Consider the following 12,216-nt stretch of genomic DNA (forward strand, 5'->3'; position numbering starts at 1 on the left):
TAAACTAAACAATACAAAAATATTTAATATTATATAATGCAGGAAATTCACCTTGNCACATTCTCTAGGTTAACAAGAGAGCGAAGGAACGAAAGTTGCAGCTTCTTACCGGTGTGGGGATTCCCGAACCTCTTCAAAGCAGGAACAATTCCGTTTGTCACGTCACGAATAAAAGCAAAATCAACCAATCAACCGTGATCGATGATTCGAATGAGAACTCGGAAGCGGACGCCAATGATTTCCTTTTATCTGGAGGATTTGGTAAAGGTAAACTATTATTACGTTTATTCAGTATAATAACGTGGTTAACACAGAATGGGTTCGAGACTGGGCGCTGCTACCATTGTCAGTGTGGGTTTCTCTTGAGGGAGATACTTACCGGCAATTGCTCCAACCCAGTGGTCACTAATGGGTTGTTCAAATTATCAACTACACAGAAAAACAATTACATACAGAGTTATATACGTAAAACTTGTAAGCAGCCACAATGTGCATGAAACAAACAGCCGTTTAAAGCGAATGTCGTCGGCCCAAAACGTTGAATACACTCGTGTACAAACCTATATATGCCATGCACATTATAATTAGGTTATTTGTTTTACATTAAAAACCAAAATCTTGTTTATTCCTGTATAACGACAAAGTTTGTTGTGTTAAAAAATAACGTAAGTAACATTACTACGTCAGAGTGACGTCGTGAATATTTCCAGGTTTGCTTCCCAACCCAGCGTTATGGGGAAAAGAAGAAACCAAACCAGAAGTCACAATATTTACACCAGTCAACTACAGACCTAGTATATTACGTAGGATCCGAGATACGTGGGCTCTTTATTCGACCATCTTTTGCAGTATTGTGTTCACGCTAACGAACTTCATCCCTTTTTATATTCTCATCATATTTGACCCACCAGGGTCTTCGACCATAGTAGCAGGTCAGTGGTTGCCAACAGTTTAGTTTCTATTGCTAAGAGCCTACCTTTGTAAATATAATTTAACCTAATTTAGTCCAGTCGGTTAGTGTCACGAATTGTATGCAAAAACGAAGTAAGGTAACGGCAAACTTGAATCTATATTCTATATACCAACTGTTACACAATCGCATACACAATAGATATAATATAGGGTAGGGTATGAAAACATAACTTCATGTTGCCTCATCGATTATATACCATAGTAACGAATATGCAAGTAATAGTCAAAACCTCTAGAGCGAGAAGTAACGATATAAATTCATGTATCGCTAACTCCAGTCTTAAAGCTACCACACATACCACACACACAGTTTCTAAGCAGTCGTCAGAAGCGTGAACTGCCGCAAGTAATTAAATAGTAATCAACGTAAGGTGCGAGGTGACGGCATTTACCATACCAGTGAGTCAGTCAGGTCAACGTTGGATTCCAACTTAATTCATCTTATCGTGTTGTAAGAAATATATACAGTTTGAGCTAATAGAATAAACTTTCGACTGTAAAAGACCGCTGGTAATTGTTAAAATAATTGAATCATGCTGGTAAGCGGGCACGATTTGGAAAAAAGGAATATCAACTGCTAACGCTACCTTACCCTAGTTTAATCTATTGTTTAAACTTAACCTATAACAATTCACGCGAAATTGCAAAAAAAAACAAGTTTTTGAACTTTCAATAAAACATCGAAAGTTTTGTACGCACATTTCTTTATTCTTTGACATTATTACATTATGATTCGACGGCGCATGTCAGACACTAATCTGATTAAAGTCGGGTCGATATTTAACCTTTAACCCACAGAGGAATCATGCCTTCTAAATATAGAAACCGATTCTCAAAATAATTTAGAAACCTCGTTTATGTCAATAGCAAAAGCTTAATATTCCAAGGAATGCCAAATGAATAAATAGATATAATTAATCATCAGAGTGTCATAAAAAGGGCGGTTGATAAACCCCCAATACTAAACTATACCCACATAAAACTTTACGAACAGAAAAAGTAGTATAGGCTACTTGCCTTGAAAAAGGGATAAGTAACAAATTTATTTTTACAGACAACACTGTGCGATATGATGTCATACCATTCTCCTATTGTGTCACGTGCGCGATATTCGAGCTCCTATTGGCTGGCCAAGGAATCGCGTACGTCATCATATACATTATAACAGATGACGAATTCCGACCTGCGATATTGAAGCCTTTCAGCGCAATAGGATGTACGGTGAGTTAGAAACGATGCCGTTATTGCGTGTAACATACAGGTTAGTAGGTTGGGGTATAAGATGGTCTACGCCCTACGGTACAGAACATAACAAGTATAGTCGTATTTGCTGTGTAGTAAATACCACTACTAATCTCGAATGCTATCTCTTCTTGTTATTAAGTCAACGCTAATCGAAATCCTAGACACAACTTAGTCTACGTGAAGTAACGTAATAATTACAAAATCCTCTCAAAAGAATTTACATTGAATCGTTGGTTCTTGGCGCCGTAACTACTGCTACGACTGCATGGATTTAACATTTCCAATACGCAGAACTGCTTAACCAAACACTGAAACTGAAATTTTTCGAAATGGCAAGAAATAATGTCGTCTGTTTTTCTGCAGAAAACCTACCGAAAACCTCGCCGCAAATATTCAATAGACCGCAGGAGGTCTAGGGTTGAATCAGGAGTTGACTATAACGGCGCTGGGTTACAAATGAGAACCACTAATTCCGGAGATTGATTTCCTTCTGTCGAGCAGTATGCATGCGCATGTGGCATGACCGTGACGTCGTATTGGTGCTTGTGAATCAGCAACGCCAATGGTGGGACTTAAACCGAGGATCTCTGACTTGCCGTTTAAAATAAAGCTGATTTTTTCCTATGTTTTGTTTGTTTGTTTACTCAACAAGCTGCCGAATAAACTGTTTTGTTTTTTTGTAAATAAACCAAAATATGTTCCTTTCTAATCGTGTTTACTACCACAGCAGCATAAAAATATAGATATCTGTAAAAAAACTAGGAACTAATTATTAGCAGCAACAAACCGATAAAGAATCTACTGTAAGCAAATCTACTGTAAGCAGACAACTTCTGATAACGTAATACGAGATACTATGACGTCATCAACGCCAAGCTGGAAAAGATTTTGAGGTTGATCGTTTACGACCGCCAGATGTCACAGAACAGTTTAGAAGGCTCGTGTCTGCTGACTGTAGAATGTATAAGATGAGTTTTATGCTCACTGTAAGTTAGAACACATGATACCAAACTCTTACATTTTTCAAAGATTGTTTCAACGGACTGGAAGCCACACTTGGTTGAAATATACTCTGTGAATAAACATGAAAGACAATATTATACTAACTGTTCGTCATATTCTAGCCAATCTTATACGCCATGTATTAAAGTTAACTATATATACGGGATATTGTGTGCTAACGGTAAGCATCATACCCTAATGGTAGTATATAGAATACAATATTCTTGACAGTAATTAAAAGTTATATAAACCTTATTATCAAAGGGAGGATTGCCTTTTAAATAACGAAGCAAATTCTCGGCTGCTACTTTCGTGTCTCCGGTAGGTGTCGCTGAAGAGGAGTACATACCAAGTATCTGGGATATTTCACTCATCTGTAATTAAATGAATGAATGAATGAATGAATGAATGAATGAATGAACGTAACTTATTAATTCTTACAACGAGTCGTTAAAACACGGTTGTTCCGTTTTATACACCGCGTGCCCGCTTACGAGTTACCACGCAGCATGTAACACGTATGAGCCCAAGGATTTAGACCAGGATTTAGACTTTGTCCCGTTAAATCATATTGCTGGTCTATTGTCCAAATACGAATCGTTAACCTGGTCCCTCATTCTTTTTTATATGTTGGTGCGTACGGCGAGTTAAGATAATATTAAACAACTGTAGAATAAAAAATATTTCAAAACCTGTGCCGGACTGAAGATGGACGGTGATTGGTCGGTTAGTTGTGGGAGGGGAGTTGCCATGGTAACGGGTTGGTTTACCTTCACATCGGTTGGAGCGAAACGAACGACAGGCTTCGACCGTTTCGTGGTTGTTGAACTAACAATATTATGATGTGATTAACGTTGTAGCGGCAGATAAAGAAAATTGACGAATTACCTGGTAAGTACGTGATTTGTAGTTGCCATAGCAACGGTCATAGGAACCAACTTGTTCTGCTTGACTGGCACAAGATCAGGTGACGCTGCAACGAACAACAGCGAAGTCGTTTCAGGATAAGTTAAAAACTAGGGCAAAGCGTCAGACAAAAGCTTATGCAACACATACCATGAGACTGATGTTGTACCATATGTTGACTGGTGTGTGGTTGGTTTCGAACCACTGCTGGTTGTTCTACTGCATTCTCTTTGTTGTCTTCATTATGACGTAGTGACACGTCATCGACCATGGTTGACACGGGGTCACCTGGAGGTCGCTGTAGAAGCTGCGATCGTGATGTCATAGTTGAAATGTGACATCCGGTTCATTATGACGTCACAATGAGATGCTATTCACTAATTCTCACGATATTTCGTGACAATGGTGATTCTTATGAAATAATCGTGTACGGAAGTATGTGTCACGTCATAATAGATAACGCTACGTTTCGTGGAGGTAGGTGAATAGGGTTCGAGATATTTTGGGAAATGTTATGGTCATTTCGGTTTACATTACGTCCCTTTTTTGTTTATTTATATATATATATATATATTTATTTCTATATTTGAATGAATGATGTAAAATGGGAAACAAAATCTTTTAAGCTAAGCAATAAATATTCGTACAGAAAGTTTGTTGCTCACCATTTGAACATAATGTTGCAACTGCTTCTGTCGTACAACCTCATCCATCACTATGGAGTTGTCATGACGAATTGGCTCAACCACGCTATGGACATATGTATAAGTTAGATTACGTGGCTCTGGGAATGTACATTCAGTTACAGTGTTGCGTGTGCGTGCAATAACGTTGTTGCCGTGGCGACGCTGATTAATTTGTTTCAATGCTCTTTTATCGTTCCATTTAGTAGTAAGCAACACATATTTACAGAATGTTATAACGATATCCTCACTACCGTAAAACAGCGTTGTTAACTGTTCATTACAACACTAGGAAATACGGAAAATTAGGTGCTAACGGTGTCCCATTTTACCCCACAATATTATATATACCTTGGTTGTGGTTGTTGCATTAGTTGGTCACTTGGTTGTGTTTGTGGTACAGGTATAGGGTGATTTGGTTGAGGAACAGAATCATAATATTGTTGAATTCGACTCGAAAATGATGGAATTTGTGGATAACTGGTAGTTGTACTGTGTATTGGATATACTGTAGTTAGGTATGTATGTAGTTACAGCAAGTTTATTAATAAAATTGGCCAATTACACTATTTTAATAATGTTGTACATGTACAGTACTGAAATATAATACATTACATATTCATTTTAAAATTCATACTAAAATTGCAAACTGGTAAAATTGCTTTAATAACATTGCTTATACTACTATGCACCAACTAAAACTACACAAGGTTCATTCAATGAAAATTAGAACCTCATTGTAATATACAACTTTAGGCCAAGTAAACAGATAAGAAAACATTACTTTTCTATCTAATGAACCACACTACTATAATAATGCAAATGTAGTTATGTTTAGTTAACACTTCACCTTTGACTTATGTCGCTGATAAGTGATAAATTAGTAAGCGGTTCTTCCGTGATATCCATCTTTTGTGTAACTAAGATAAGTTGGTTTGTTTAATATTGATAAAAAATATTGATGTGGTGTATGCTATGCTATGTAAAGAAGTGTGGTATGTTGGCATAGGTATATCGCAACTTTAAAACAATCATGAGCAGGTGTTTTAACAATGTTTTAAACATAAAAATATGCTTTATCCTGTTAGGTGTATAAACCAACATGCAGCCAAAGTACATTTTCTTGCAATATTAATCGATGAAGTTTCCTATGTTTGGTGACCATCAGTGTTACTGGATTTTAGCAATGTCACTCCAGATTTTATGCAAAGCTAAGAAAAGTCAAAAATGTGTCTAAACTTGTGTAGCAAAGAACTGTGACAGTAAAATATTAGGAAATGTCCAAGACTCATCAAACAGCGTAAACACAAGACTATAATCACCTTGGTTATTGGTTTTTTGGTTGGATTGTTGGTTTATTGGTTCATGTTGGTTCGTATGATGGTATGCTTTGAAACTGTAGAGAAAATGAGAAAAATATTCGTGATCTGTTATAAATAGGTGAGTTTCTACAGCATGGCTATGCCATGGGACATGAAGTATAGGAGAAAGTTGGCCCATTACCCCACAAGCTTTCCTTATTTTGTCAGTTTTATATTTTTTCATTATATTGTTAGGAGATGTAATAGATTGGTAGCAACTCTAATAATCGGATAATTTTCTCACCTCTGTTCACATGGTTCGTAGGCTTGTGATGTCATGATGGATTGTGATGAAACAATACTTGGTGCCTGGTTTAAAGAAAACCAATTCAAAACATAAAACCTAAACATATATATACTTTACTTACTGGGGTGAGATGGTACGAACTCGTCTCTAATTCGTGTTGACTACTTGGTGGGGTGATGGAGGAACCACCCACAACCTAAGAATTGTTTCGTTATAAATTTAGTAATTATTACCTAAACTAACTGCTGAACTAATGCAATTGGAAGCACTGGCAAGCAAAAGGAAGTCTACTTTATAAAAATGGGTTTGCCCATAAAAAAAATGAGGTCCTATTGTAAGGCACACCATGGGAACTTGGACTTAGACTGGTTCATTATTCCTAACTCACAGTCTAATCATATTAACCTCAAGTGTTTCATTATAATGAGATTGTAGAAGGTTTTGCATCTTTCCAAGCATTTGTTGACGAATCAATTCACTCTTGACTTGAAGTCTGTGAAGCAACAAACACTTTATAAGCAAACAAAACTAGGTGGTTTGTAAAACATCAAATTAAAGGTAACTGGTGCACCATGTCACAAATTTGCATATAATGTGTACATGGCCTACTTTTGATTTTGGGACTTTTCATTTTCATCCAGTGCCTTTTTCATTGCAGCCACTCTTTTTTGCAGTTCTTCTTCATATCTCTCACTTTGAGCTTTCAGTTCTCTCCTGTGACTCTCTACTAACTCCAACACCTGTGCAATTAACACATAGTAACGTAGTTAATAATCACTGACTGGCTACATTAATTAACTTTAGCAAAGTACCATGTTCCACCCTATGCTATGTCATACGGGTGAGGTCATTCAGCGTGGCACTTCATGACCCCAAACTCGATACGGTTTGGTTGCAATGTATAAGCAGAACCACCAGTTCATAAGAACTAAAACTACACAAGAAACATCATAGGTTGTATCATACCTGCTTTTTATTCGCCTCTCTTAGTAAATTTTCATTCTTTTGTGAACTTTGGTGAAACTGGGAGAGCTTTTCGGTTATCTGGGACAAAGATGTTTAATTAGTTGAATTTAAGGTAGAACGTGTAATAATGCGTGTAATATACAGTAGTGATGACACTCTTCTTTTATGTAAGTAACATTCTTTCTTTTTGTGTTGCATAACTGTTTTAGTTTATTTACATTTTATGTTACAAGTATTCTTTTCTCATTTTCTGTTTGCCTAAGTAACTGTTTTAGTTTATATTATAAAAGTCACATTATTATAGCTGATGTATTTTGTGTATTAGGGTAAATAAACAATTAATTTAAAATAAATCTAGTTTAAGATTTACCAATTACTTAAACCATTTGAATTGCATTCATGTCAATATTATAGTTATGCTTGTTTGAGCGTGGCAAGAAAACCTACACACCTGTGCTTATAATGTGCGCTATTGAATGACAAACAGTTTATATATTAGAATTGCTCTTCTGATAATCCATTGATTTATTGCAACAGCGTTTCATCTGTCACTTGGTCAGACATTATAGGCGTTTTTACCAGAAGAGCTATTTCTAATATTATGTTATGGCTGATAGCAACAGCAGTAGGACAAATAGGTTGTTATTAAATGGTTGGGAGTTTTAGTTCGGTTAAAACGTTTTGTATGCAACGGGTGTTTACTGTGTTTGGTGCTCGTCCAAACTTTTCGTAAAAAATGAATACTTCACTTCTACAGTTGAAGTTTAAATTGTTATGTTGGTCTATTTTATAAGCTATTGCAACATCAGCAAATATATATAAATCTAGTTGTTGTGGTCTCTTAAAACGTTATATTACGATGTGTTACTGAGTATGACAATAAACTGATGAAAGTGTTTAAGACATCGAAACGGTGTTTGCATTACAATAAAAATGTGCCGGAAAACATTATAAAAGCTGACACGTTATTACACCCTAACGACTAACCCATTAAGCCAGAATTGGCTTAGCTGTAAGGATATAAACCTCACTTAAGACCTACACTGTGTGTTAATGCCACGTCATTCGCAAGTAAACGTTATTTACGTCTCATTCAACAAACGAACGAAGTAGCCTGCGCCAGAATAGCAGGAAGAAACTGGTATAAACCGGTTCCGAAAAGCAGGATATGAAAATGCGTGTGGGATATTAAAACAATAAGTTTAGATATAATATGAGTAGTATTTATTCCCTCACTGCTAGTTTAGGCGAACTAAACGAAATTGGTTTACTTACGGTAAATCGGATTTTTTGTAATAACGTATATCTTGAAATGTTTGATACCTAAACTTAACCTGCTAGTTCTAAGTCGTATTGACCGGACACCTTTAGCGCATAATATTCAAATATCCTGATCGTGTTTTAAACAATTAACAACGGTCTATGGGAATCGTGAGGATACGGTTTTATAATAATTTGAATGTTCTATATGTTCACTACCAAATGGTACGAGAAAATAGAATGAAAACGTGTTCTATTTCCCTCACCCTACAGTATATATATATATATATTTCAAAACTAAAATCGCCCAATCTGATGTGACAATCATTCTGTAAACCTGTTTTAAATGATGTAAGAGCTTTTAAAAAAACGCGAGATAATATTGCTTGAAAAACAGGGAGGTACCCCGATGTTTTGGAATAAACAAACGTGGTTAAGAATGTTTGAACATTTTAGAAATTCTTTCGTGCTGAGGGTCGTGTAGTTTAAACCAGTGTTTTTCACATAGCATACGCATCTTAAAAGTTCGTTGACCTGGGGTGTAGGTTTACTTCATTTTCCCAACACCCAGGGTGCTATCACCTAGACCGCAGTAAGGCAGTTTATAGACATTCAATAATGTTTTTTTAAACATAATCTCGTTAGCGATACAGGCTTATAACTACGAATACCGGCCTGTCCCATACGTCCAGATAACACAGAATAGAATGTGTTATGTTAGCGCAAAAGCTCAAGAAAACAGTCCAATAGTGAAAGGATAAGATACAATGCCTTGAGATAACAAAAATTGATAGACAGAAATTCAAGAGAAAAAAGCTGCGATGACGCTGCTTATAATAAAAGCATTGAAACTGCCAAATAGCATATTAAAACACAAGTAAGCCACGAACCTGGGAATTTGGCATAGTTGATCAATTACTCCAAAGCATGAGTCAATTGATTTATAATTTGAGTGCAATTAGAAAGCGTATGTGTAAATCTGTTTAGAATAAAGTAATACAGAGTCACGTACGTATAGGCTTAGATTTATTAATACTATGTGTTTAATAGGTGTTTAAATACAAAGGTAATAAATCACTTCCTGGTTTATTGGAAGGGAAATTATTAAAAATGAGTTTAGAATATTTTGTAGCAACAATCTAAGGCGTTTGAAGCTCAGTTTACGTGACGAAGGTGCTGTACCTTGGTAAATACGTCGCACGCACACACACACACACACTCAGACGCCACGTACGCACACGCATGCACCGCATTCTATTCATTCTACACCACTCAAACAATCGGTTGTTACGACGCTAGGCAAAGCGGGCGTATTTCAAACTGTGTATGGCCTGTGGTTAAATGCGTTGTGTAACAGTCTAACTTTGTAAACTATATTGCGGTGTTGTAATTATGATACTGGTGCGCATCCTATTTTAGGTATTTGCTGCAGTTTGTTTAGGTTTAAACGTAACGGAGAAAAACGTAGGTAAATGCACCGTATGTGTATATACATACATTTAACTGCTGTAAACACGAAGTGTATTGTAAATTAGAAGCAATTTCTGTAGTTCAATAGCTTTAAACGTAAAAGAGAGAATGATGATAGTACTGAAGGCATATTAAGTTACTTCAGTGTAGTGTTTTGTATTTAATCTAGCTTCTATAGAAGTTAAGTGTTACTTTAGTGTGCAACGTTAACTATAATTAGAGAACGTATTTTGCCCCACGATTGGTCAAGTTCCCACAGCAGCTTATAGAAGTAAATTATGTTATAGCAGTAGATTTAAGTGATTTACTTATGTAGTGTGTTATTTACTTCCACTCCCAATGTTGTTACTCTCATATTACCCAAGTATTACTGCTGTAATATTTCTTGGTGTATTTGAACAACCAAATGATTGTACACATGGCGTTTTATGTGTTGGGTGCTATTAAGAATAAAAAACGCTGCCAAGATTCGAATTACTGTATATACAGAAATATATACTGCTTTTATACAGAGTTAATTTATTCATTGCTATTATATATTAGATTATCTCAAGGATGTCAAGATGGTGATAGAAATAAATAATGTTTTTATACAGTACTGCATTTTCTATTGTCAGTATATGCTAGGTTGTTTTAAAGGAATAATATAATGCATAACAGAGGGTTATGACCAAGATCCAATGCCTTATGTTTGAAAGCAACTTGAAGAAAGGAATAAAAGATGAGGTTTCTAAGAGGATTGAACATTCTACGTATTATGACCGGGATAATGCTGGGTTTTTTAAGTCGGATTGCATTTGAACAATTAAGGGGTTCAACTAGACTTACTGTAGGGACCCACATGGATAACATAAAGAGCCTTGATTGCCCAAAATGCCCAATTGATGACCACTGTACACTGTGTGAACCTACACACGTCAAAAACCCTACAGAAAATATTCCGAGTGCTTATAAACCAAAGGGTATGTATGAGGTCACTAGGTGGCTTCAGTTTGATGAGCATTACGTCTATGACATCATAAATGAAGAACCGAAGATTCCGTTAGTAGGACACTGGCTTGAAGAGGTTCGAGCTGTCACTCAAGTTGCAATGGATTATATAAACGCCAACAGAATGCTAGGGCAAAGCTGGAGTTTAGTTAAATTACACGATGGATATTTAAGAAGAGATGCTTTGCGTGGTACGGAGTATATACTAGATGTGGTGGTGCAGCCCGCAAGTCATAACTTTAGTTATTTCATAAATGAGAGAATGTTTAGGGTGAATCTTGTGCATCCCTTGAAGTCAATGGGTGAAGCAGAAGAAGTAAGAGTCCAACGTCATGTGGAGGGTCGGTTGAAGATAATTGTACCAGTAAAGATTGTAAGTTTGTGTGAATAAGAGGTGCATTGGCATGTTATAGGATCTTACCCGTGAAGCAAGAATTGTAAGTTTGTGATGTATGTTGGGCCAACTCTGGCCTTTCATTTCATTCAGATTTACATAAACACTAAGTAGTTCGTCCGGGTGTTGGGGTAATAGGTCAAAAAAAGAGATAGAGATGATTCATGAATCATCTCTATTTGGTATAAAACTAAAAATATTTACATAATAATATAACCAGTTAATTGGTAAAAACATGATTAAAAAATATAAGATATTATTATGTGCCGACAGAATACATCTTACTCTACAGCACTATAAAAATTATGTTTAGATAAAAGTTCTAAAATTTTGTTTATATTTTCAGACCTCGCCTGGCATTAAAAGTTCTTAAATTTTGTTTATATTTTCAGACCTCGCCTGGCATTGTGGCATCGATAGATAACTTTGTGAAATCAAAACCTAAACCCCAAGTTCACCTAGTGCTTGTTCTATTTCTTGGAAGCAACAAAAAAGAAATATCTGGGTATAAAAATAAACTTCAAGAACTGGAAACCAAAATTAAAAGCCACCAAAAAGTGAACATACAAATCTACCCTGTGGAAGGTGGGTAATACAATGTCATTTAAAATATACTTGTGCAACTGCAGGACAATCAGCTAAAGTTGTGTTGTTTCGTTAAACTTTAGATAGAGTTTTGCTTGACAGCAAAGCATTTAAAATCATTACTTTGTTAAACTT

The 12,216-nt window shown here is 36.0% G+C and overlaps 3 protein-coding genes across 5 annotated transcripts in view; 2 read left to right on the forward strand and 1 right to left on the reverse strand.

Annotated features, from left to right (window-relative positions):
• Positions 1–2,926, forward strand: part of LOC100177004 — a gene marked incomplete at its 5' end in the record, with an annotated part of 6,549 nt that extends 3,623 nt beyond the window's left edge. Inside the window, 4 exon segments of one of the 2 annotated variants that reach the window (XM_009860659.2) lie at positions 69–267; positions 711–932; positions 2,027–2,193; positions 2,581–2,926. In XM_009860659.2, the coding sequence (XP_009858961.2) occupies positions 69–267; positions 711–932; positions 2,027–2,193; positions 2,581–2,700 (708 nt within the window). 2 annotated transcript variants of the gene reach the window in all.
• The window catches only part of LOC100184844 (centrobin-like), a 26,461-nt gene continuing 17,159 nt past the window's right edge, over positions 2,915–12,216 (reverse strand). For both annotated transcript variants that reach the window (XM_009860800.3, XM_018812407.2), the window contains exons 12-26: positions 7,383–7,460; positions 7,026–7,156; positions 6,822–6,909; positions 6,538–6,612; positions 6,414–6,478; positions 6,131–6,204; positions 5,659–5,728; positions 5,160–5,300; positions 4,791–4,875; positions 4,276–4,432; positions 4,108–4,192; positions 3,912–4,047; positions 3,471–3,593; positions 3,236–3,289; positions 2,915–3,169 (exon numbers count right to left, since the gene is read on the reverse strand). In XM_009860800.3, coding sequence (XP_009859102.2) covers positions 3,083–3,169; positions 3,236–3,289; positions 3,471–3,593; positions 3,912–4,047; positions 4,108–4,192; positions 4,276–4,432; positions 4,791–4,875; positions 5,160–5,300; positions 5,659–5,728; positions 6,131–6,204; positions 6,414–6,478; positions 6,538–6,612; positions 6,822–6,909; positions 7,026–7,156; positions 7,383–7,460 — 1,449 coding nt within the window. In that variant the 3' untranslated portion in view covers positions 2,915–3,082. The remainder of the gene's footprint in view (positions 3,170–3,235; positions 3,290–3,470; positions 3,594–3,911; positions 4,048–4,107; positions 4,193–4,275; positions 4,433–4,790; positions 4,876–5,159; positions 5,301–5,658; positions 5,729–6,130; positions 6,205–6,413; positions 6,479–6,537; positions 6,613–6,821; positions 6,910–7,025; positions 7,157–7,382; positions 7,461–12,216) is intronic.
• The window catches only part of not6 (Not6 protein), a 2,477-nt gene continuing 969 nt past the window's right edge, over positions 10,709–12,216 (forward strand). Inside the window, 2 exon segments of the mRNA NM_001032437.1 lie at positions 10,709–11,475; positions 11,889–12,081. Of these exon segments, the coding sequence (NP_001027609.1) occupies positions 10,834–11,475; positions 11,889–12,081 (835 nt within the window). The 5' untranslated portion in view covers positions 10,709–10,833.

The sequence above is a fragment of the Ciona intestinalis genome, chromosome 7, assembly GCF_000224145.3.
Source record: "Ciona intestinalis chromosome 7, KH, whole genome shotgun sequence".
NCBI lineage: Eukaryota > Metazoa > Chordata > Ascidiacea > Phlebobranchia > Cionidae > Ciona > Ciona intestinalis.